The following is a 26,832-nucleotide window of genomic DNA, read 5'->3' on the forward strand; positions in this document are numbered from 1 at the left end:
TGTGTCCAATCATCTCCCAAGGAGCTCTAATAATTAGTGGCCATATAGGTGAAAGAACCAAAACCCTAGAATCCAAGTTCTCCACACCACCCTCAGTAAGAATATTCTAGGCTAGGGGTGCCTGAGTGGCTCACTGGGTTAAGTCTCTGCCTTCGGCTCAGGTCATGATCCTGGGATCCTGGGATTGAGCCACATCGGGCTACCTGCTCTGTGGGGAGCCTGCTTCCCCAGGCCCCCACCTGCCTCTCTGCCTAATTGTGATCGCTCTCTCTTTCTCTGTCAAATAAATAAATAAATAATATTCTAAGCTAAAGAAGCATTTTGCCTACATTTTTCATTATAAAATAAATATTAGATAATGCTCAGATGTGGTAGATACAATATATGTCAAGACCAAAATAGCCAAAAACCTTGAAAACAGCATCAATTCCAATTTTACCTCAAGATCTCTCCTCCATTACCCAATTTTATTCGAAAACACCCCAAAATTATACTTCCTGACTAATGTGAAAATTAGGTAAAGATATTCCATTCATTCAACGCCATTCTGTAACAGCTCAGTCTAAGTACCATAAATACTTATTTCATAGCATGAGAATATCACTGTATCTTAGACTTTATTTACACACAAAATGGTTCCACTGTGACCAGTTTTGACTGTTTAACTTTGTTCAGGAAGCACTATGTACAGGTAAACATCTAGTAACTAACAGCTGATGATAATGAGAGCTAAGTCTGGACAGACTGAATCCAGAACACCAATTAGGTGATAAAGAGGCAGTCAGGGGTAGTAAAAGGAACTGTAGTTGGTTACACTTAGATTTAAATTTTAGTTCCACCACTTACTAGCTGCATGACTAGGGCCATATTACTTAACCTGAGTTTCAGTTTTACCAACTGAAAAATGGGGTTAATAGCTAAGCTTGATAGCACTGTTATGAGGATTTAGGATGATACCTATAAGTACCACGCACAATCTCCTGCACATATTCAGTGTCAATATTTTCTCCTTTCTCCTCACTAGCTTTATTGCTTGTTACTGAAAACACTGTGAAAGTTGTGTAAGTATCGAAATTTTCTTTAAAATGTAGGTTAGAGGAAAATGTTGAAAATAAAATGCCACATACTCTGAGCCATGAAAATGTTTCCTGTTTACTAAACAAATCAGAGCACATGAAAAACAGAAAAATGCTAAAAGATGACAAATTATAACTCTTCACCAAGCTCTTATGAAAGCACAAAACATACCAAACTTCTGAATCTTTAGAAACTAATGTTAGTTAGCCTTTCTTTTCCAGGCCCCAGAGGGGAATATTTAGGAATATATTTAGGAATGAATGCAAACATCTGAACTTCCTTAAATGTCAAGCAACTTAAAATGGCCCCCGACAAAACTAAATATTTCAAAGTCATCCACAAAAAGTAAATCCAACTGAATTTAGAAGGAACCAAAACAGTTTTGTGTTACGAAGGGCAATAACTAAATGATCGCATAAACACAAAAGAAGGTGTGACAGACAATCAGTAAAATCACTGTGCAGCAAAAGAATAGTTGCAAGGCTTGGGGCGCCTGGGTGGCTCAGTGGGTTAAAGCCTCTGCCTTCGGCTCGGGTCATGATCCCAGGGTCCTGGGATCGAGCCCCACATCGGGCTCTCTGCTCAGCAGGGAGCCTGCTTCCTCCTCTCTCTCTACCTGCCTCTCTGCCTACTTGTGATCTCTGTCAAATAAATAAATAAATAAATCTTAAAAAAAAAAAAAAAAGAATAGTTGCAAGGCTTGACTGAGGTCCACAGCAAAGAGGCTAAGTTAATTCTTCAGTTTCTGGTTCAATGTGCTGAAATACAACAGCAGTCTGTTTACATACACTATTACTTTCAACTTTATGCTTCTGAGGTAGTTTCTTAAAGCAGGTACCAAATTCTGATTAGAGAATTCTCAATTAAACTTAATCTCTTAAAAAGAAGAGAAAGAACTACCGTATTTCTAATATGGAAGTGCAGGGCTGATGGAAACCTCCCCTAAGCCGTGGTATTATCACACTTGGAAACCATGATAATCATAGTCTTCTCACAGACTTACTCTGACAATTAAGTAAGGCTAGTCATAAAAAACTGTGCCGAGAAAATCTGGCATTTGGTAAACCATTCAACAAACGCCTGGAATTATCTTCTATTACCTAACCAAAGACTGGTATATTTTTTTTTTTGTAAATATTTTATTTATTTATTTGACAGAGAGAAAGCGATCACAAGTAGGCAGAGAGGCAGAGAGAGAGAGAGGAGGAAGCAGGCTCCCTGCCGAGCAGAGAGCCCAACGCGGGGCTCGATCCCAGGACTCTGGGATCATGACCCAAGCCGAAGGTAGAGGCTTTAACCCACTGAGCAACCCAGGTGCCCCCAAAGACTGGTATATTAAGAACAAGCTACTAGAACACAAAGTTAGAAAAACAGGAAATATGCATTCATCTCCAATCACCTTCTATGAAAAACCAAGTTTAAAAGTCATAAAACTTGCTAAAATGGGTGTTTTGTTTAGTATTTTTAAGATCTATTTTTAAAAAAATTAGAACTCCCATTTACTCAGTTACTGTATCATGTGGTGTAATAGATACAGGTTTAGATAATCTTGAATCAAGGAAGGTCTAGGTCTTCTTTTTGCAGCTGTTACTATGGCAACCTGCTGCCACCTGGTGGCAGTGTACTTACTAATAGACGGAACAGTCATAAGAAAAAAGGAAAATCTTAACATTGACAAATCAAGGAAAACCAAAATTTTCAAGTCATGCACTCAACAAAACAGAGCAGTAAAAACAAATGAAATTTTAATAAGCATTCTGAATACTAAAATTTACCAAGAGGTTAAAAAGAAGGGCAGGTGAAAGAAAAAAGAAAACCTTGTCTTTGCCATCTCATCCTCCAAGAAACTAAGCAGCAGCAGCCATTGTTTTATATCAGGGATTACAAAGGATAATTAAAACTTTTTAAATTATCCAATTATCTATCATCTCTTCCACCTCATAGAGTCAATACTGTGGCAAGTGCTCTACTAGAGAAATGTTTATTCTGCAATTAAAGGGCAATGTGCCGGTATTATTGTACTGTTTCCACTTATGTAGATAACCTCTTCCCCCTTGGTTAATATTCACATTCTCATTTGTTATCAGTAAACCCCTTCATAAGAATTTTAAGCATTATCAAACCTGCTGGAACTACGAGATCTTCTTGATGCATTGTAACTTCTGGGTGGTGTTCTGGATTTTTTATCCTTCTTTCTTTTGTCATCTATCTCTTTGGATCTGTCCTTGTCTCGTTCCTTTTCTTTGTCCTGTTCCTTGTCCTTGTCTCGCTCCTTGTCATGTTCTTTTTCCCGCTCTCTCTCTCTGTCCTTTTCCTTGTCTTTATCCCGGTCCTTCTCCCGTTCTTTATCCCGGTCTTTGTTTTTACCCCGTTCCTTTTCTTTTTCACGTTCCTTCTCCCTGTCTCTCTCTTTTTCCCTTTCCTTTTCTCTATCTTTTTCTTTCACTCTTTCCTTTTCCTTGATCTTTTCTCGGGTGTCTTTTCTCTTGTCCCTTTAAAAACAAAAATAAATAAATGAATTCAGAACTAAAATTATTCTGCTCCCCAAAGAGGACCTCCCTTTCTTCAACAAAACAACTTATACTAGCTTATAATACATAATTTCTATATAACCCAGGTGTATATGAGGCTGTTAGAAGAAACAGTTACCCAGTTATAATTACATATTTTAGAATGAGTCATTCTGATCATCAGATTCAAATCAATGGCAATCAATATTAATCACTACTAAAGCAATAAAAAAATTAAATGTCTCTCATTAAAAACCTAAACCACAATAATTTTTTAACAAATGAAGCCATGAGAAAAATTACCGCTAATTTCCCCAAGACTTACCGTGAATGTGAACGACTCCTTGATTTCCGTCTCTCCCTTGATTTAGAGCGTTTTTTATGTGGGCTCTTAGATCTACGTCTATCTTTTTGTCTTGAACGTGATCTATTATGGGATCTACTCCTAAAGAAAAACAAGTTGTTAGAATGTCAAAACTTACTCTTATAATTTTAATTTTTTAAAATTTAAGATGTCTTTCAAGTAAGAAAATTTTAAAACCGATCCCAACAATAATCAGTATTTTAAAATTCTCTATTACATAATGCCTCAGTTAGATTATTGGCAATAAATTATTATTAGCAACTTTACCAAACAGTTCATTTTCAGAATACAGAGAAAGAAATTACGTTATTTTCTTTGAGACTGAAGTTATTATTTTCAAGTGTCGCTTTCCCGTGCTAATTATTGTATGCCTGTTACTATATGACTTCTCCCACAGAACAAGTTTTTATACTATAAATTAAACTCTTAACTTGCATGTAATTGAACTGCTTATGGTGATACTTTGACAAACAGTGGTTCTCTGGCTCAAGAGTTTCTCTAACTGGCAGTGTGATGTCTGTCCTAACATATATTAAGAATGTATAAGGAGGGGGGGGGGTGGGAGGTTGAGGAACCAGGTGGTGGGTAATAGGGAGGGCACGTACTGCATGGAGCACTGGGTGTGGTGCAAAACCAATGAACATGTTACGTTGAAAATAAAGAAAAAAAAAAAAGAATGTATAAGGAAGCACAGTACTAATTACGCTGCTAGTATGACAGGAAAATAAACATTACTCATGAGTTGAAGCTACAGATAATTAAATGCTGGATTTGCAAGACCTCTTGATTTTATAACTACATAAACATAGCTATTAAAAGAAACCTTTTTTTCTTTTTAAATATTTTACTTATTTATCTGATATGTAATGAGAGTAAGAGAGAGAAAGGGTGTACAAGCTCTGGTAACAGCAGGCAGAGGGAGAGGCAGACTCCCTGCCAAGCAGGGAGCCTGATGTGGGCCTCAATCCCATAACTCCAGGATCATGACCTGAACCGAGGGCAGACTCCCCTTAACAGACGGAGCCACTCAGGCACTGCCCCCGCCTTTTTAAGATTTTATTTGAATGTGAGCACAATAGGGGGAGGGAGGGGTTGAGGAGAGGAAGAAGCAGACTCAAGGAGCCCAATGTGGGGCTCAAACCCAGGACTCTGAGATCATGACTTGAGCCAAAAGCACACGCTTAACCAACTGAGCCACCCAGGTGCCCCCAAAAAAACCTTTATGACTGGAATTCTTGCAGGAAAAATAATGGTTACTCCAATTCTGAAATTCTCTAGGCTCCTTATTCCCACTGAAATACTGCAATTTATCTGAAATTGCACTATTTCACAAAATAGTGAAATATTGTAATTTTTATCCTAGTAACTATTTATTAAAATATAACAAAACTGAATGCACATAAATAACCAAGTGACAAGACTCACCAGCTCTGGAGCAAAACAATCTGGCTCTGACACTCAGCTCTGCCACATACTAGCTGTGAGAACTCTGGCTACTCGCTTACCCTCGCTAAGCCTAGTTTCTTCATCTACAAAGTTGGAGAATCAGACCTACATCGCCTAGGGGTGTCATGAGGACTGAATCAGATGATGCATGAAGGACTGCCTAGCTGTGTCAGGCACAGAGTAAATGTTCAAAATTCTTAATTTTCAAGACCATCAGCATTAACAATTAACATAAATGAAAACTTTAAGTTACAGCTTTATTCCAAGGAGATCAAATGAACTTCCACAAGTATGCTTTATATAATTAAAATTCATCTTGATAGTCATGTTTTCATGAGTTAAGTTAAAGCAAAGATCTATAAAAGAAATACATACAGTTAAATGCTTGTGGTATGCTAAGAAGCCAGAAAAACCTCAAGACAATTTTCAATGAATAATGAAATCCTATTTTTTTAAACACATTTTTCAGTACTTAAAATGTTTCCCAACAGCTAATTTTCAACTGAACCACTTATCTATTTTATGGCTTTAAAAATTATACATTTATCTGGTATTTAAAATACCATATTTTTAATACAGAAAGATAAGCCAGTTTGCTGAAATCTTTAATAACTCAAGAGATAAAGGGTCGTGTGCTAGGTATTAAGGCAAAACTGCAAAACTTAAGCCATTTTTAATCCATTTACAGACATCCACATGAGGGGAATGTTTTATAAGGCCTTTGCTTCTATGTACTTAATAGAAAGTCTTTACATTTTTGTTCTAGTTAACCTTGCTAAAAATATACATAGTAATTTTGTTTTCCTCAAATACTGCTTTCAAACCTTAATTAAGCAAAGAAACACCTTTTAAAAAATTAAGTATCGCCTTAGCAAGAATTAATTTTAAAAACACTGATCATGTGGATTCCCACCTTACCCTATAGGTCCTCAGAGTTTCAAAGTCCCAAGAGTAATTATTATATTTTAATTTTGACATTAAAAACTTTCATGTCCCTATTTCATCCACTAATCACCTCCAAACAAGTGTTCTGATTAGGAATGCAAAAAGCTTCAAGTCAAGAGCAAATCTAATCCAGCCAAAGAGAAAGACTTGAGTTATCATCAGGAGATCTCATTTCAGCATAATGTGCAAAACCACATTTATAAATTAAACTGTAAATACAGGGCAACTTACCATCAGGTCTCATCAAAGTTCAACTCTAAGTCTGCTGTTTCCCATTAAAGTACTATAAAATGTCTTATAGTTCCCATGCTGGTCTGTCAAGGTTACGTAACTTTAAAATATAATAATTACAGTACTACCCACCTTTTCTAACACTGCCCTTTGAAAAAAAACACATATATAAAAATTTGAGCAAAGTCAAAATACATCTCCCTGGTCCTAGCCAAGGTCATAGTGACAAGAAACCCCTTCCTGCTTCCTACCATACAAGGGGAACGAACAGGGAAAGGACAGGGGCTGGAGGGAGGCTCCAGAAGCATCTGAAAATGTTGAGAAAGTAGAAGAGGGTAAGCCTTCAAGAGTAAAGGCTCCTAAAACTCACACTCCTGATAATAAGTCTAGTGGGGCAGAGCCAGAGCTGAGGGGAAGTTCCTTACATACCAAGATCCTTAAGTCAAATATTTTCAGAGATTTCAAGGGATTTTTTTCCCCCTTAAAAAGAACCTTTATTCTTTTTTATTTCTTTATGAACTCAGTAAAGGCTACATGTGTTTCTGTACATGTGTAAAAATTAGTATAGTATAAATTTACTTTAGTAAATTTAAACTTTAATAAATTTACTTTAGTATATTTATACTGTATTAGTATAAATTTAGTGTAATATAAATTTAGATACTACATAAATATATGAGAGTGTTACATGTATGTGTGTGTATGCCAAAGGCAAGTAATTTCTAATGCTATGTACATAGACAAACCTTCAGGAGAACACTCTTATGACTTAAGAACAGTAACTAACAAGTTTCATTTTAGACTGAAAAATCCTTCCCCTATTAACCCTTGGAAAGGGAAAATATCCAAATATACTTAAAATGATAAAAGCAAGCACCTTAAAGCAGAGAGTTAAGTAAATTTGCTCCAACAGATAAATCTTCACAGAGATTATTAAGGAAACTGATGCTAATCATGTTTTCCTTTTTTCCAGCCTTAGAAAACCAGTAAGGTATTAGATTTAGAGCACAGCTCTTATAATCAACACAAAATGAGATTCAGGTCACTGGTCTCTTTCCTTCTCAGAAAAGAAGTAATTACTCTTGAGCTCAATTTTTTATTTCTTTTATCTCCTTTACCTTCACTTACCTGCAGAAATATCCACAATCTAGTACCACTGCTTTAATACTACTTTCCTTCTCCAACTCAGGCTTCTGTGGCTCTGACCTCTTCCCTGTACATGTAACAACTTCCTTCACTTGGATCTGAACTTGCCTTACTGGATCACCTTAGGGGAGGGGGGAGACGGTAAAACCATATCCCAAAAGAGACCATACAAACTAAGAATTATGGAGAAGTATACACCAATAAACAACTAGAAGTATAGCTTACTAGAGTCAAACAAAGAATACCACTTTTTCCTTTCTCACTGCTTCAATTTCCCTGGTATCATAGAAAAATAGACTAAAGTGAGCTTGCTGATGAGGTTCAACATACAATATACTGGTTCCCTTTTCTCCTCTCAAACCTGCCTCCTTCTCTAATACCACCACACACGCCATGCACACACACGCACAGAGACTGTTCCCTACCTCTTCTCTTTAGACTTAAGCATGTGTGTGCATATTAACATGCAATTAGGATCCACTATATACAGTCTCACACTTCAGTAACACCTCCCTCCATATCTTAGAGAAGACAATAAAATTTTTCACTTCGAACATGATTCTTAGGGCACTTCCAAATCAAAATATTGTTGCAAGTTCACATTCAGACTAAGTACAACAGAACAGATTTTTTATTATTATTATTTTTTAAAGATTTTATTTATTTGACACAGAGAGAGCATTAGCAGGGGGAAGAAGAAGCAGGCTCCCCACTGAGCAGGGAGCCCAAGATGCAGGCCTCGATCCCAGGACCCTAAGCCAAAGGCAGACACTTAATCAACGAGCCACCCAGGCACCCCCTTAACAGATTTTTTTTTTAAAAGAAAATTAAAATGACAGAACTATGTTCCAAAGTAAGACAAACAGAACAGAAACAGAACTTTAGCATAATACAATAGTTGAAGCTAAAGCTGCAAAGTTACTGCTGTGTTTCAGGTCCAAAGTGGGTGCAGAAGAGGCTCTTATCATTGAGAATATCAAAGATTTAATAAAGCACCTCATTTGACTCATGGCACTAGAGACGGGTAGGTACTGGAATCCAAGATATGAGGTGCTACTCCCTAAGTCTTGAGGAGACTTGGGGGCGGGAAGGAGGGGGCAGGGAGCTGCTACTTCAACAATATTTCAGCATCATCACACATATATGTTCCTTTTTCTCAGGAAAAAGAAGGAAAAGTTTCTGCCAGTTCTGTATTAAGACTAGTTTATTCTTAGAAGAGTAAGAAAAAGAGCACCTTAAGACGAAAACCAACTTCTAAAAGTGAAAATTAATTGAGATAATAAAAATTAGATAAAATTTCATTTTCCACTACATTATTATAATTAAAGCAACATTTAACGATAAGCATAATTCCTCGTGAACTCCACTGAAGTTTCTAAATTCTGATATGTAAACAAAAACTCAGAAAATCTTAACAATCTTAAATACAAGACCAAAAATTTTAAATAAGATAGCAGAAATTCTCACCTGTGTTTTGACTGTGATCTCTTTCGTCTAGAATGGGATTTTGAGCTAGACCTGGATTTTGAACGAGTATGGGAACGAGATCGACCGCCTTTTCTTTCATTGCTCTTTCCAGACTCTGGGAGGAAAAAACCACTTTGCAGTGTAAGCTCAGAACAATTAAAGATCCCAGTTAATAATCAGGCACAAGTGGAATGTACCACATATAGTGCAAGGGGCCTACTCTCTGTACATCCTCCTCCTGTGCAATTATCCTTCAGAAACATCCAAGAAAGTCATTGCATAAACTCGTTGAGTGCAGCCACCCTGCAGCAGTACATATAAACCAGATGATTATAAACAGCTGTTCGTAATATTTTGTTGCTGCCATAATGTACGATTATAACATGTCTGTAATTCCTAGGACAGTGATTTTAAATCTTCTCTCCATTTATTTTGCTAGCAGTGAAGCTTAAATTCTGAGTGCAAATGTAGAAAATTTGCTCAACTGTAAACAACCTAGACATTTTTAGATTGAATTTTTAACTTTCAGTAAGCAACATAAAAGTCTGAATAGGTGTTCCTTTACCTTGCTAAAATGGTCTTTGTGTTTTGCTAATCATGGGCTCTTTCTTATTTTTAAAATGAAACCACTGAAGGAAAGTGAGCTTGCTTGATTATGACATTTTAATTGTATTTATTCTTAGTTTTAGCCTCACAATAACATTTATACTTTGCTTTAAGCCAATCAGTTGTGAGCACTGACTTTGCTACAAAAACATAAAGAAATGATTAACTCAAGCTAATGTGCCTCAATTCAGTATCACGGGAAAACACAACATTTGTGCTAACCAGTTCTTTGACCTTTGACACTAGTAAGTCACTTACTCTTTCTCGAGTTTCAGTCTTCTTGTTTGTAAAATGGAGGGACTAAACAAGATAACTTCTAAAATTCCTTCCAGTTCTACGGTTCTATGTGACCTATGTAACAACACTGTGACCTTACCTGGTTCAATGGCTGCTGAGATAAAGGACTGAGCCTCTCGTACTCGCTTCATTACTTCTTCTAACTCCTTAGCTGCAGCCTGAGGTGTCATCTCAGGGGGTTTTACTATTGCATTGTTGGAGTGATTAATTCTAAATTAAAAATATTAGCATATCACAAATACACACCATATTTTACAAAACATGAAACAAATGTTTATGATACACTTATTTATAAATCTGAGGACATGTCGAAAGCACATTAAGAATGATACAGCTAAATACAGAATAATCAAAACCAACATCAAAACCCTCATTACCACCCATCTTTATCTCTTGCTACCAGAGCCAAAAGGAGAGAAGAAAAACTGAACCCTAGCTGACTCCTTAACAACTTGAATATATCCAAACAATTTAGAAATGTAATAAATTAAAATCCTGACATCGGTATTAAAATGCATCATTTCTCATCTTGGAGTATAAGATTTCACTGATATCTCTACACACTGGGAGAATGCAGGAGAGGTTGTATATGTACACAATTTTAATTAACCCTGAACCATGGGTGAGTCAGATACAGCTTCAAATCTGAGAGACACCTGATAAAACTCTTCCCTATCAGGTCAGAAGGGGTTTCTCTGACGCACATAAATGATCTAGTGAGTCTCACTTTACCCCCTTCACACTAAGACAAGCATTCACTAAAAAGAGGTATTTCATCCCTCCATAGCTGAATCCTGATCAAGCTATACAACTAAATTACCTATGAAATTTAGATAAAACTGTTGCCTTAATAATCTGCAAGAAATAGAATTTCTGATCTTGAGTATATAAAGTCTATACCAATTTTTCATTTTGCAAACAAGGATATGAGAAAATATTAAAACTCAAAATGTATGATTTAAAACACTTCTGAGTACTTAATATTATTTTCCTCCTGGGATTCTGGATTTACCAAAATTGATTACTCTAAGTTCATTTCATATGTTCAACCATCCATCAGTCTAGTCCTAACCCAAACCCAATCTGTTTTATTAGAGCTTATGAGAAAAGACTTATAACCATTATATAGGGTATATAATGTTAACATCAAATTAGATCTTATAAAATAGAAAATATGTCTTCAAATACAACTTTAAAGGCTAAAATGGTAACTTAATGTATTCCATTTATACTTAACACAAAGTCTTCCTTTCCACAAATTGCCAATTACTATTAAAAAGAAAAAAAAAAGCCTTAATTACATCAGAAATACTTTAAGTTTTTCCAAAATCATTAAAATTTCTTTGTTTAGGGTTTCTTACTTCAGTGGCCTGTCTCCAAACATAACTCCATTAAAAGCAAGGGCCCTTGGTACAGAATTTTGGTCTGCAAATTCCACAAAAGCAAACCGAGTTGGCTGAGTCTCATCACCTGCCATCCGCACAAACTTCACTTCTCCAACTTGTTTAAAAAATTCAAGTAGTTGATCAGCTGTTGTTGTCTGAAGAAACAAAGTTATGCTTTAATAAAGTATATTCTTTTTTAAAAATTAGGTAAATATTTGTCAATTGCTATCATTTTGAAGAAGGGGTAAAGAGTAAGAGGACCTACCACTCAGCTTTTCCTTAAATTAGTTACCTGGGAATTCAAATTGCCAACATAGACTGTTCTCCTAATTTCATCAATTTTGGAAGGATCCACATTTCCCATAAGTGGTGGCTGTGGTATCTCTCCAAGCGTTGCAATGTTGGGGTCTAGTGCTGCTGCTGGTATAGCTCCCAAACTGCTAAGGGAAACACCCAACTATAAATTTAAAAAAAGAAAGAACACATACTTCCTGTTAGTACTGAAGATTACTATTCTTCAACCTTAAAAAAGAAAATGATCAACTCTACAAGAATGGAAGGTGACTATGGAGTCCTAACTTTAAGCCAGGTATATGTCTGAATTATTGAGGAGGAGGTCACCGTAGTTCGGCATGTAATTAGAAATATAACATAATTCTTAACTATCTGGGTATTTTAATTACTTTCACACTTGAAACTAAAAATGAACAGTCAATTCTCATTATTACAGCACTTACGTCCTATGAAGTTGCTGTATGAATATTACGCCAATTTCACAGATAAAGAAAAAGACTTATGGAGGTTAAATAAATTTCACCAAGCTACTCAGCTGCCAAGTGGTAAAAGCAAGGTACTACCACGCACAGTCTAAAACTGAAACAGGGACAAAGTTTACCTAAGAAAAGAAACTGAACTTATATATACTTTGATGGGAAGAGGACAAAAGCTTTGAATGATCTTTCATAACATTACTAAATTCAGTTTTTAGTTCAAGGGTTAAGGAATATATTTTTAATGTGAACTTAAACTAGGAAAGACAGAAGATCTCAAAATTTGAAAATAGAAGATTTTGCAGAATTAATGAGAAGAGATTTCAAGGGGAAAAAAATTACAACTTTCATTTCCATTTATGAGATTTAAGAAAAGTTGGGGCACTGGGGCGCCTGGGTGGCCCAGTGAGTTAAGCATCCTACTCCATTTCAGCTCAGGGTTGTGAGATGGAGCCCTGTGTCAGGCTCTGCGCTGGGCATGGTGACTGCTTAACATTCTCTGTCTGCCCCTCCCAATCCCTCCTTCTCTCCCCCAGTCCAAATAAAGAAAGAAAATTTTGAGCACTGACTACATAATGCTACAAAACTAAGATTAAACAAATACTACATAAAAACACTTTCTAAAGGTGAAAGCATAAGTTGATGAAACAAGTATCACTTACACTGTCATAACGGCCTGTGTATTTTCTTTTTAAAATGTCAAATTATGTCTTACCCTGCTTAAAGCTAACCAATGGTTTCTAATTACCTTTTGAATAAAATTCAAATTCCTTTCCATGGCCTAAAAGTCCTATAATCAGTATGCTATCTATCCCTCTAGTATCTCAAAATATACTACCACCACCCCCATTTCCTAAGCTTCAACTATACTGACTGCCACTCTGTACTTTGAAGACCAAGTTTTTCCCACGTTATAGCTTTTGCTTGGAATTTGTCAAAAAACTCTTCCTCATCTTCTGCCAGTCAAATCCTTCAAGCATCAGGTTACCCGTCCCCTCCAAGAGGCTTTCCCTGACTTTATATAAAGCTTCACTTTCTAACACCTGTTTTTTTTTTTTTTCATAGTATTTACTATAATCTGTGGTATCTTGCTATTAACAGATCTTGGATTTGTCGCTCAGCACCACCATTTCAAGTTATCCTAAAGTTGTATAAAATATTTTAATTCAAATGGGTGAGTGATGGGAGTCAAGGCTATCACCCTCTGAGCCTAGTTTTTCTCCATTTTTTTTTTAATATTTTATTTATTTGACAGAGAGAAATCACAAAAGGCAGAGAGGCAGGCAGAGAGAGAGGAGGAAGCAGGCTCCCTGTGGAGCAGAGAGCCCGATGCGGGGCTCGATCCCAGGACCCTGGGATCATGATCTGAGCCGAAGGCAGAGGCTTTAACCCACTGAGCCACCCAGGCGCCCCACATGTTTTGCTTATGTATTGACCCTCCTTTATCCCTCTCCCACACCTTATCCTGTACACAGATGTTTGAATTTTGAATTTTTCTTTACTGTACAAAAGAATTATTATATCCCATTAAGTTAAATCACAAATATGACTCTATTAATTCTTAGGGTTTTTTGTTTGTTTTTGGTTTTTTTATTTCTTAGTTCTGAATGGATTTAAAGTATTCAACAAATCTTTTCAGGCACTCCTAGTTGTCAATCGCTTTGACCTGCAAACTGTCTCCACTGGGACATTAGACACAGACACACACAGACAGACACACACACACACACACACACACACACACACACACGGAATGGGTTTTTCCAAATTATCTAATCCAACCTCGTTTCTCAAACTTAAGATTATTCAGCTTTTTTAGAAACTTTTTTCCTCTCTCCTTTTTACTATACCATTCTGCTATACCTATGCTATTTAATATGGTGCTCACTAACCCCATATAGCTATCTGAATTTTAATTAAAATTCAGGGACACATTTCAAGTGCTCAATAGGCACGTGTTACAGTGGCTATGACACCTGATAGTACAAAGACATTTTCAGCAGAACAGAAAGTTCTACTGAATGCCGATGCTCTGTAACAATACAATTACCTTTGTTTTGATTACTCTACTTTCTAGCCCTGGTCTAAAAATTAGTTAACTAAACATTATTTAGTTACCCTGTTGGTCCTCAATGGATTAAAAAGATTACCTAGGCTCCTGATGTAACACTTTTGCCTTCTGACATAGAAACCATGGCCTCCTGAAAACGAAATGTTCTAAGCAAAAGATGAGTAAGTACAAAAGCTGTAAGGCAAAAATATGCTTGGCATGTCTAAGAAACAACAAAGCCAATATGGCTGAAATAAAGTTAAGCCAGGAAAACAGGTAGGAAAAATGTCAGAGACGTAAGCAGGAGCCAAGTCACAGTGGGCCACCTGTCCCATTTTCTATTCAAATTGTTCATAAATTAAATTTCAAAATAATAGATATCTACAGATGAATTTAGAGAAAACCATTTCCCCTCAAGGTAACAAATTAAATAAAAACATTATGCTGTTGCTAAATAAACCATAAGAATTGTCAAGATAGCAAGATAATACTTTCTGAAAAAAAGATAGTGATCCCGGAATTAAATGTTAAAATATACCAAAATATAACCCAAATAAAATTTTCTAGAAAATTTATAAAAAGCTTAACTCAAACGATCAGATGTTGAATTAAAAAGTATTCTCCTGGGAAACACCTGGGTGGCTCAGTTGGTTAAGCTGCTGCCTCCGGCTCAGGTCATGACCCTGGGGTCCTGGGATCAAGTTTCGCATCGGGATCCTTGCTGAGCAGGGAGCCTGCTTCTTTCTCTGCCTCTGCCTGTCACTCTGCCTGCTTATGCTCTCTCTCTGACAAATAAGTAAATAAATAAAATTTAAAAAAACAAACAAACAAGTATTTTCCTGGGATGCCTGGGTGGCTCATTCCACTCAGGTCACGATCTTAGGATCATGAGATCAAGCCCTGTGTCAGAGCTCCTCACTCAGCCAGGAGTCTGCTTGAGATTCTCTCCCCCTCTGCCCCTTCCCCCACTCATGTTCTTTCTCTCTCTAAAATAAATAAATACATCTTTAAAATAAAAGGAGGGGATACCTATATGGCTCAGTTAGTTAAGCATCCAACTCTTGATTTGGGCTCAAGTAATGATCTTGGGGTTGGGAGATCGAGCCCCAACCCAGCCACCATCCTGAGTGTGAAACTTGCTTAAGATTCTCTTTCCATGTCCCTCTGCCCCTCCTCTCTTTCCACCCCTCCCAAAATAAATAAATAAATACATAAAAATAAAAAACATCCCCCTGACCAAAAATAAATAAATAAATAAAAATAAAAAGCCTTTTCCCACCAGTAATCGCAATGCAGGTCTCCAGTAGTACAATGCTATGTAAAGAAACGACCCAAAATTCTGCACCTCAAAGTTTCACAGACCACTTTTAAAGCAAATCATGCTGTTGTTTTTTTTTTTAAAGATTTTATTTATTTATTTGACAGACAAAGATCACAAGCAGACATAGAAGCAGGCAGAGAGAGAGAGGAGGAAGCAGGCTCCCCGCTGAGCAGAGAGCCCGATGCGGGGCTCGATCCCAGGACCCTGGGATCATGACCTGAGCCAAAGGCAGAGGCTTTAACCCACTGAGCCACCCAAGCGCCCCACAGACCACTTTTATAACTTTACTAAATGAACTTCCATCAAAGGGGCACATGGCTGGCTTAATCAGTAGAGCATGAGACCCTTGTTCTCTAGATGAGTCGACCCCTATAGTGGGAGAACTTACTTTAAAAAAAAGGTGGGGTGGGGAGGGCTGGCTGGCTCAGTTGGTAGAGCATGCAACTCTTGATCTCAGGGTTGTGAGTTCAAGCTCCACACTAGGTGTGGAGATTACTTAAAAGTAAAATCTTTAAAAAGGAAAATCAGAAAGAAAAAAAGTGTTTCTTTAAATAAATGCTTATTTATTTTTTAAGATTTTTATTCAATTACTTGACACACAGAGAAGGAGAGCGCACAACCAGGAGGAATGGCAGGCTGAGAGAGAGGGAGAAGCAGACTCCCTGTTGAGCAAGGAGCCCAACGCGGGGCTCGATCCCAGGACCCTGTGATCATGACGTGAGCAGGAGGCAGACACCCAACCAAGTGAGATGCCCCAAAAAAACATACTTTAAAAAAATTAACTACTATCATAAAGTCAGTATTAGTTCACTCCCTAAACAGTCCCAACACCACAAAGCTAAGACATACCACAGAATTAAGGTGAGCTTTATATTTTTGTCTTGCATTCATTTCTGAAGAAAAATGACCCTTCTCTAAAACAAATATGATAAGAGCTCAGTAACAGCAAAATCTTTATTTACCGCTCTTGGAAATCACAAAGGAGGTATTAAATTCCTATTTAACTCTACGCAGTTAATGAAAACATATTTTTACCATGTTTTTACCTTGTTACATTTTCTCAGTATCAGACAAATGTTTCTCTGAGATATTTTTCTTCTGTTACAAAGCTGTGATTTGTTTTATTTTACTTCAATAGATTTAGTTGAACTGGGAAATATAGTTACCTAGATTTTCCAATTCCCCATGCAATCTAAAATGCTGGATTTTCAATAACTGTTTCTCTAATGAATAATCTATTTTAGTTCTCAAATTTAAATGAATGCCCTATTACTTCAGAAGTATTTCCAAAAGTCAGTTTAAGTCAGTGATAACGTGGTGGGGTTGGGGTGAGCGGTTAAGTAGACATTCTGAATCCTTTTCAATTAAAAAAAGGAAAAAAGATTAAAAACAAGTAATTTTCTAAGCTCTTTATTCAAATGATTACACAATTCAACATAAATCTCTTTCAGAAGAAGGTGTGGAATACTTACTGTAGTCAAGGGATTTGGGGTCGGTATGGGAAGCAAGCCTGCACCAGGCATTAAACTTGTCATGGTTGGAGCAGGAGCCAATAAAGAGAGGGCTTTGGATTCCTCTGGAATTTTACCTGCAGAGGCAAGTTCCAAACATTATGGAAAGCAGAAACACCACACAAACTTTACACTATGATTTTACAATTACCTTTGCACTTAAAAAATAATAATAATAAATGAATCTATCTATCAGATCTGTACAAAGAAATAAATAAGAACTTAAGTCTTTCCTTTTATCCTGCTCTACTAGGAAAAATAAAAGTGAGCAAAACTTCAAAGACTAACAATCTCATTAATGGAATATTATTTTAAAAACTGAATAATGTAGACAATTATTTAACACTTTGAGCTATGGGTCACCTGTACTGGAAACTTAATGTTCATGAACCAAACGATATCAAGCATGGACGCTTTCCCAGGACGGTGTTTTCGCGGTGATCGAAAGTTGTGTTACACATGACAACCGTTCGTGTTGGCTGCATCACTAATAGCACACAGAACATCAGATACAGAAAAGAAGAACATTTTTTAAAGTTTAATCCCCAGAAATGGCAAATAACCAAATTAGTCAAAAAAAAGAAAAAGAAAAAACAAATATGTGCGAATTGAAATTTGTTCCTTAATGAGTGCCCCTATCCTGCTTACTAAACTACCTACCAGTGATGTAAACAGTTTTGATAACCTTCCAATAAATTCCATTAAATTTCAAGTAGACAGAAAAAAACAAAAGCCTACTCCATGTAATCAGCTTCAATTTAAAAGGAAGCTTACACCCATCCAGTTAAAAAGACATCTCACCAACTAGGTCAGAGATGCTTAAAAATCCAATTCCAAAGAACATGCCTTGGAAAACTACTAAAATTTGTGAAAATCACTAACAGAAGTTCCCTTTTCTCAGGAAACTTCTTAAAGTCCTGATTTTTAGAACCAATTTATTATGTATACTTATCTGAAGAGGGATGGTTAATGCCTAAATGTCTTGCTTATAAACATCTAAATTGCCTAATAAAAATAATGACAGTAACACTAATCTTAGACACTAAAAAGAAAGAAAAAATCGCTACAACTAAAAACTGAAAATTTTACTCCAAAATAAAGTTCATCAATTTGCCATATTTAATTACTAAACTCTAATCAATTAATTTTGATATGAACTGCAACTTCCACACATTTTCCCTGTGTCCTCTTTCTTACTGCCCCTGTTAAAATTATTTCTTAAAAAGCTGTCTACATATATCTATTTTAAAAGAACTACTTATAGTTATGTGGTAGTTGGCTATACATTTCCGTTATGGAGTCCTCAAAAATAATTTAAAACACAGTGTACAAAATCACACTAAATTGAAAGTAGCATATAGAGTAGTTTTCAAAAGCACCATGCTGGATTTTAGAAGTAAAAGTTCTACTTAAAACAACCAAATGTGGAGGGATAAATCTCTAAACAATATTATCTGAATATACCTCTAAACATGGATGGAATTCAAGACAGCTTTTAAATTTTGCTTTAAATAATAGTTACACCTTACTTACAGGAACAGAAAAATTACATATGATTAGCTTCAACAAAGGTCTACTTTTTCCTAAATTTTGCAACATCTAAGTCTATATTAATTGACTAATTTCAAAAACAGTTGTTTTATAATTTCAGTGTAAATTCTGCACAAGCACAGATTTTTTTTAACATGCATAAATAAAAGGTAGGTAGGCCTTACTAAAGACATCAAATAACAGTAATTTATTTTATATTTATTGTTATTGGTATTAATACACGTATCTATATACCCACCTATACATACTAAGCTATTTAAATTGCTACCAGACCCATTTTATCTGTTATAAATAGGTGTTATTTTTAATGCTTATAAAACCTGAAAACATCTTGATAAATTGACTGAGGTCCTGTCGTGTAAACCTTATGCTTTGTCACCCTAATTTATGCATCCAAAAAACAAGAGTTTCTATTCATTAATGCCCTCAATTTAAGATTACTTGTCAATTAAATAAGCAAAACTGCCCACAGAAGACAGTGTAGAAAGCCTACACAAAATAAAAAGTATTCAACACAGGCCAAAAGATGAATACTTAATATTATACTTTCACTTTTGGCTTAAAAAAAAATATCAATAGGTCTTCTGACTCTCACTGCCTCTCACAGTAGTAATAAACTATTAGAAATATTGTCTAACTGTAAGCACATTTTTTCTTATTCTAATGACCATTAAAGATCCTTTAAGAAAAAAGTTCTGTTGCTTAACTCCCAAGACAGAATTCTATCAAATTTACCCTCCAAATACTACCAGAGTATATACAAAAATATAAAACAAGCATTTAAGCATTTTTCCCAAACTATACTTCTCAAAGACAACTGAGAGAAAAAAACATATCTCAGAGTATTAAAATTAAAGTGCTAGCCCTAATCTCAAAATCCATTTAGAAGCTAGTAACACCTGAAAATTTTTCAAAAAATTCAAGCAGAGAAATACACACACCAAGTTAAGTTTTCAACAAGTTTCTCAAATATCCATTCCCCACACAGGCAAGCAAAAGTCTTTGTAAGTCAAGGAAATAAGTTCTTTCCTATAATAACTCAAAAAAGTAAATGTCTCTGCTTGTCCTCTACCCCTAGATTGTTCTAAGAAATGTACTTATTCTCCTTGAGGATTTTGTATGCCTAAAATTCTAGAGGCGGGGAAAGGATGAAAATTAGAAGCTATCAGTTGGTTTTTATGAAAGATGAAGATTTGGGAGAAAAATTCAAAAAATGTTGCAATGAGGTCAGAAAATGTTCCTAAGAATTCTATTAGTGTTTTAGTGTTTCCAGAACAAAATGTACTGTGCAGTCTATAAACACCAATTAAGGCTCACACTGAGCTTCAAAACACTGTATCCTAGTTTACTATGAAAACTTATTTCATTCTAAGATTGAGCTCTGCTAATCATCTCCCAATATAATCTGCAAAGCAATGTTATGAACCCTTAATGGAATACCATTTACAAAGAACTGGAAAACCAGCTCACAAGTTATAAGTGAAAGAGATTTAACAAAACAAAAACAAAAACGAAAACAAAAAAAGGGACAAAATAAAGAAAAAGAAATGAAATTAAAGTAAAACAATAAAAAACAGAGACAGGGCGTCCATCTTCTGCGGTTCAGACTCCGATCTCATTTCCCCAATGAAGGTTTCACTTGACGGCAGGTTTAGTGGCATGGCAAACAATGCCTAACTCAGGCAAGTGTAACAGGTCTGCCTTGGCCAGTCTAGTCATCTAATAATGCACAAATATCACATAGAGAAAACATACAAAACCAAATTAATAGTCAAAATCCATCTACCAGAAAATGTGGACATAAAGTTACGACTGATGATTAGGCTTGACACCCTTGTTATGTTTGACCTTATCTTTTTCTAAGTGTTAACATTTACAAAAAAGAAATCTGAGATGCACGCAACAACAAAAAGAGGTCATACCTGGACAAGTATAATGAGAGCATATTTTACTTTGAAATGGCATGTTTTATTAACAAAAGCTAATAATATGTATAAAACTTTTACACATCAAACATTACTTTATACAGCTTTGGGTCTTGTTACAAAACTGCATTACAAAAAAACAGCAAATTGAAAGAAAATGAAAAAACTTAAAACTGTTTCTATGGTTTTCTCATTTCTTTCATAATGCTGTTTCTATAACATCAAAGAAAGGATGCATCAGTGAAGTAAACAGAAGAATGCTTACAGCACCCCATCTCCTCTAACAGAACTTACTCCACTGGAACTCTTTCCTTTAGTTTATTTCAAACTCACTTTGCTTTCTTTTTTAGTTTAATAACACATTATTACCTTGCTTGCAGTGCATAATCATATCTTTAACAGCTCACTATAAAATTCCTCAGATTCTATAAGGTTATTCTGTGGTATTTAGTTAAATTAATGAAAATTATGTATCTCAATGTTTCTCCAATACCAATTATTTTATCAGTGTTCTAAAATACTTACAACTAATCTGAAATTAAATATGTGCTTAAACTTTCATGTTCTAAACTAGAGAACCTCTTAAAATGTTAATATTAAAAATATTCAAGAGCTTTGATAATGTGTATTTACTAAACTCAATTAAATAAAACAGACAAAAAAGAGAACCTCTACATGCCCATAACCTTGAACACTTAATGACAAATCATGGCTTGGGCTTCTCAAATATATGAAAAATTCTATGGAAATGCAGCAAGGTTCCAACAAAGCAACACTGATAAAAATTCTCCCTTCCAATTTAGTAATGAGCTTGTACTGCTGGTGGCATAGTTTTGTGACAGGATTAATATTCCCATTTAATAAACCTTCTGATTTCTTTTTCCCCATGTAGTTTACCTGGTGTGAAACTGGTATCAACTTGGTATGCAGAACTAAACCATTTACCAGCTTTCTCACCTTGCTCTCCAATTCTGGGCTGACTGTCCCCTTACAGATCAATAGGTAAGGACAATTCAGCGAATAATTAACTTTAATCCATTTTTATTCCACCTACTCCATTCTAACACCCAGGCATGGGAAAAATACTTTCAAATTCATCTGAAAAAAAAAAAAAAAAAATCCAGAATGTCCTATTCTGGGACTTCAAAACCAACAAATGGTTTCTACTGTATCTACTGTTCTACTGTAATGTTTTTGACATCCCAGAATAGGCATTCTGAAATAAGCATCAAACTTTGAAAGTGTAGCACTGTGTACCATATATCAAGTTATTTTAATATTAGCCTGGTTTCTAACAGAGGCTTTAAAACATTACATATGAAAGCTCCTTAAATTGTTTCAGGTGTATTTTTTATGTTGAAAAACAGTTACCACTATCCACCAGGGAAAACATATTTTAAGGACATTTAAATTATAATAACCTGTTCTAAAATCCACTGGTATGTACACATACCAGTGTACTCTAATATAAAATTAACTACACACCAGAACTGTCAAATTCAGCACAGTCTATTATATGTGAATGGCTCTGTAAGTAAAAATAACTAAAAATTAAGTATTAGTAATAATTAGTTCTTAAAGCAGGTTAAGCCTTAAAATTTATTTAATAGACTATAAGGCTTTTGGCCTTGTTCCCATCTTCAACAATATTTCCTTAATGGAAGCTTTAGAAAATTACTTTCCATGATTTTTCTTCAATTACCCATCCTACCCCCCAAGAAAAGCAAGCCATTGAAAGAAAAAAAATAAATTCCAGTTGCATAGCAATCACAATAAATATGGAATAATGGTCTCAATGAGAAGGTGAATTACCTTAAGAGGATACTTTAGAGATTAAATTACGAGCATTTTTCTTATATACATAATACCACTTAACCCCAATTTGGCAAAAATGCAGTTTTTATTTATGTGATATCATTAGTATTGTATATATAGAGGCAAATGCTCACTTATTTATACGTTTAAAATAATTTCCCGTACCAATTTTATATTTTAATTTCAGAAAGCTTTCTTTACAACTCGCGAATTGACTACAGAAAGCTAAAGCAAATCAGAATTCATGATTTTTTAAAAATGTCTGGCTATTAAAAAAAAAATGTTTGGCTATTAAATCTCAAGCATACGTAAATAATAAATTATCAATTATAATATATTTTATTATTAGGTAAAAATCCTTTCCTTCTCCAAATTTCATTCTTACACACACATACACAACAATGTACTGTCTACCTACCAATTTCTAGGAAAACCAAAAGTAGGAACACACAGGACAGAGATTAAAATAGAAAAAAACACGTGAGATACCAACCTTCTGCACAGGGTACAACTATCAGAGCTCTGTCAATAAAAACCGTGTTAGTTAGATGCTGGGCCACGCCAACACTTGATGGATCACGAAACTTAACATAACATACTTTGGAAGAAAAAGCAAGAGGAGCGTTGCTGCAAGATAAAAAGAAAAACAATTGGACTAATAAACATTTGGTTGGTTTTGTCATTTTCATCTGAAATTTCTCTTATATTTTCATATAATCTTAATCAAGACAAGAATTTTTATTGCTAAAGATCATTAAAACACATTAAAGAAGTTTTATGTTTTCAAGTTTTTATTGAAATTCCAGTTAGTTAATATACAGTTACCATTAGTTTATTCCCTATAGTTAAGAGTCTGTTTCTTGGTTTGCCTCCTCTTTCTCCCTACATTTCTTTGCTCATTTGTTCTGTTTCTTAAATTCCAGTGACGTCATATGGTATTTGTCTTTCTGACTTACTTTGCATAGTATGATAGTCTCTAACTCCATGCCATTAAAAATGGTTAAGATTTCATTTTTTTTAATAGCTGAGTAATATTCCATTGTATATATACACATCTTCTTTATCCATTCACTAGTCAATGGACATTTGGGCTGTTTCCATATTTTGGCTATAAACTTCGGGGCGCTTGTATCCGTTTGAATTAGTATTTTTGTATTCTTTGGGTAAATACCTACTAGTGCAATTGCTGGGTAGAAGGACAGTCTATTTTTTTTTTTTTAATTTAAGATTTTTATTTATTTGACAGACAGAGATCACGAGCAGGCAGAGAGACAGGCAGAGAGAGAAAGGGGGAGGTAGGCAGACTCCCCACTGAGCAGATAGCCCAATGCCGGGCTCCAACCCAGGACCCTGACATCATGACCCAAGCTGAAGGCAGAAGCTTTAACCCACTGAGCCACTCCAAGTGCCCCTGGACAGTTCTATTTTTAACCTCTTGAGAAACCTCCAATTTTCCAGAATGGTTCTACCAAGCAAGTCTTTTCATGGTGATTTGTCTGCAAAAGTTGACAACATCTAGGAAGGCCTATCGTCTTATTTGTAAAAACTGGAAATGTAAAAATTGACGAGTTCTTAGCCCAAAATGTGAAAACAGCAGATTTAACTCAAAAATGTTCAACCAGTCTATCATCAATAGACAAAATCACTTTATAAAAGTCCCAATCCTCATGACTCCAAATTCTGTAACCACTTTCAACCCTTCCCAATGCAACTCCCCAGGTTTTAGATCACTAAAAACCTCACCAGAGTCTTACAAATAGGTTAACACAGAATTAAAATTAAGGTCTTTCACATGTAGTCACATGTAGTAGAGACTGATTTACGCTAGGCAACACTGTGATTTTCCAAAGATTCTACAAACAAAATATTATGTATTTCATATGCAAAAGAACATACTCTTCTAAATCATATGAGATTCAGTTTAACCTAGGTAGACCTATAGTAAAAAAACAAAAACAAAACAAAAAAACACACAGCAGACAAAAGCAGTTTTTTATAATATAAATGCATCTTGTCAGTCTGTAGAATATACTATATTCACCGATGATCATTTTGTCAATCTGTGCAAGATTATTTTCAATTAAAGTTAAAATTGTCTTTAGCAAGGAAAAAAACCTCCCATTCAAACTAAATACATACCTAATAAAGAACATATACAACTCCTTTAAAGCATTAAGATTTTTTCACACTAAGAAAGAAGTGAGATCATCTGAAAAATATCTTTGCCTGTGCAGTAACAATAATCTAGTTTACAAAATAGATCAAGAAGAAAGTTGACCATAATCCTAGCCCTAGTAAATGGCAAAGGTGGAACTTAAAGTTTAATTATCTAAATCTAATAATCTCATGCAATCTTCATCATTCAACTAATCAAGAATTTTATAAGCAGGGGTGCCTGGGTGGCTCTGTGGGTTGAGCCTCTGCCTTTGGCTTGGGTCATGGTCTCAGGGTCCTGGGATCAAGTCCTGCATCGGTCTCTCTGCTCAGCAGGGAGCCTGCTTCCCGCCGCCTCTCTGCCTACTTGTGATCTCTGTCAAATAAATAAATAAATAAATCTTTAAAAAAAAATTTTTTAAAGAATTTTATAAGCATTTTAGGGGCGCCTGGGTGGCTCAGTGGGTTAAAGCCTCTGCCTTCGGCTCAGGTCATGATCTTAAGGTCCTAGGACCAGCCCCACGCGTTGGACTCTCTGCTCAGCGGGGAGCCTGCTTCCCCCCCACTCTCTCTGCCTGCCTCTCTGCCCACTTGTGATCTCTCTGTCAAATAAATAAATAAAATCTTAAAAAAAAAAAAAGAATTTTGTAAGCATTTTAGGGGTGCCTGGGTGGCTTGGTCGGTTAAGTGTCCGACTCTTGACTTGTCTTGATTTGGTCATGATCTCAGGGTTGTGAAATGGAGCCCCAGGTCAGGCTCTGCACTAGCTTTGAAGCCTGCTTAAGATCCTCTCCCTCCCTCTCTACTAAAGAAAAAAAAAAAATTTTAAGCATTTTAATGTGCTACTTAATTGGCAATTCCAAATATTAGCCATTTTTAAAATAAAAAATCCTTCACATAAGACAACTAATCCACCTTGATAATGGTTAAACATACATGTTTATGCCATTACCCAAACACTGTGATAATAAAACATATTACACTTAAAACTTGAAACTATTTATGTTATTATTAACATATAACTAGTCAGGCTAATAAAAGATGACAAAATGTCTTTCTCACCTAACACAACTCAATTCACGTCTGCCTAAGGCTATCCAATTCAGGCTTCAACAGGCCCACTCCAGCGATGCCAACTCCACACCACCCCACACAAATATTTGAGTCAAGCACTTTATGAATTTGTCACTGGGTAAAAACCAGTCGCATCCACACTTAACTCACCTTTACATTACCAAATCTCCAATTTAGGCCTCTCTTGAGCTTTAGACTCCCAGATCCAAGTGTCTGCTGGAATATTACACCTTGATGGTCACAGGCCCCACCCCCAAAAAGTTACTAAGTCTAAAATTCACCATCCTTCTTCCTCACCAAACCTGGTCTTTGTCTTAGACTTTACCTCTCAGTTAAAAATACCACCGCATTACTCAAGTCACAAATCTAGGAGTCATTAAATGTAACCATCATTACTACCACTCACTACAGACTTCCAAATCTCTTCTGGCTACATGGTAAAATTCCACTTCGTTGTTCCTTGAAGTCAGGTGTACCCAAGGAACTGGTTTTGGCCAATTAAATATGAGCAGAACTGACATTCAGGAGCTTTCAGGGTCACTGCTTGGTTCTCTTCTTCTGCCACAGTGCCCAGCCACCATTTAAGAAATGGGTGGCCACTACATCAGCTTCATCCTAAAGTCAATGACCACAATGAATAGAGTTCCCTACTTCACAAGCTTAGCATAAGAAATAATGTTTCTACAAAACTACTAAGATGCAAGGGTATTTTGATCTTTGACCCTTCCCTTTTCATTCAATTGGTCATTAAATCCTATGAAGACTGCATTCCAAATATTTGTCACATTAATTATTTTATCATCCTCACTATAAAGACCTTAATTCAGGCCCTCATCATTTCTCTCCCAGATTATTACAATGGCTCCTAACCAATCACAGTGACTCCAATCCAAACTCCTTAATAATGGTCTTTCAAAGAAGCTGCCAGAGTGATCCTTCAAAACTATAAATTATGTCATGTCATTCCACTGCTTACATTTCCTTAAAGACACCCCTTCTGTTCCTGTTTTACCATCTAAATGCTCTCCAAAATCCAGGCATTAGAAATTCTTGTGGTTTCTACAACATATTCAGAGTATCTGGGCCATCTTTGTGCATGTTGTTCCATTTGCCTAGAATATCCTACCTCCCTTTCGAGTAGAAATTTCACTTTTCTCCAAGACTCAAGTTTCCAAGTCTTCTGGAAA

At 35.7% G+C, this 26,832-nt stretch overlaps 1 protein-coding gene across 4 annotated transcripts in view; it reads right to left on the reverse strand.

Annotated features, from left to right (window-relative positions):
- SREK1 (splicing regulatory glutamic acid and lysine rich protein 1) overlaps nt 1-26,832 on the reverse strand; it is a 47,228-nt gene that overhangs the window by 13,932 nt on the left and 6,464 nt on the right. For 2 of the 4 annotated variants that reach the window (XM_045998715.1, XM_045998716.1), the window contains exons 2-9: nt 22,911-23,044; nt 17,088-17,203; nt 11,767-11,931; nt 11,451-11,629; nt 10,169-10,299; nt 9,187-9,301; nt 3,913-4,032; nt 3,201-3,569 (exon numbers count right to left, since the gene is read on the reverse strand). In XM_045998715.1, the coding sequence (XP_045854671.1) occupies nt 3,201-3,569; nt 3,913-4,032; nt 9,187-9,301; nt 10,169-10,299; nt 11,451-11,629; nt 11,767-11,931; nt 17,088-17,203; nt 22,911-23,044 (1,329 nt within the window). Of the gene's footprint in view, nt 1-3,200; nt 3,570-3,912; nt 4,033-9,186; nt 9,302-10,168; nt 10,300-11,450; nt 11,630-11,766; nt 11,932-17,087; nt 17,204-17,489; nt 20,393-22,910; nt 23,045-26,832 lie in introns of those variants that run through there. The other 2 variants (XM_045998717.1, XM_045998718.1) reach the window with 2 other exon arrangements.

The sequence above is a fragment of the Meles meles genome, chromosome 3 (assembly GCF_922984935.1).
Source record: "Meles meles chromosome 3, mMelMel3.1 paternal haplotype, whole genome shotgun sequence".
In the NCBI taxonomy this organism is placed as follows: Eukaryota; Metazoa; Chordata; class Mammalia; order Carnivora; family Mustelidae; genus Meles; species Meles meles.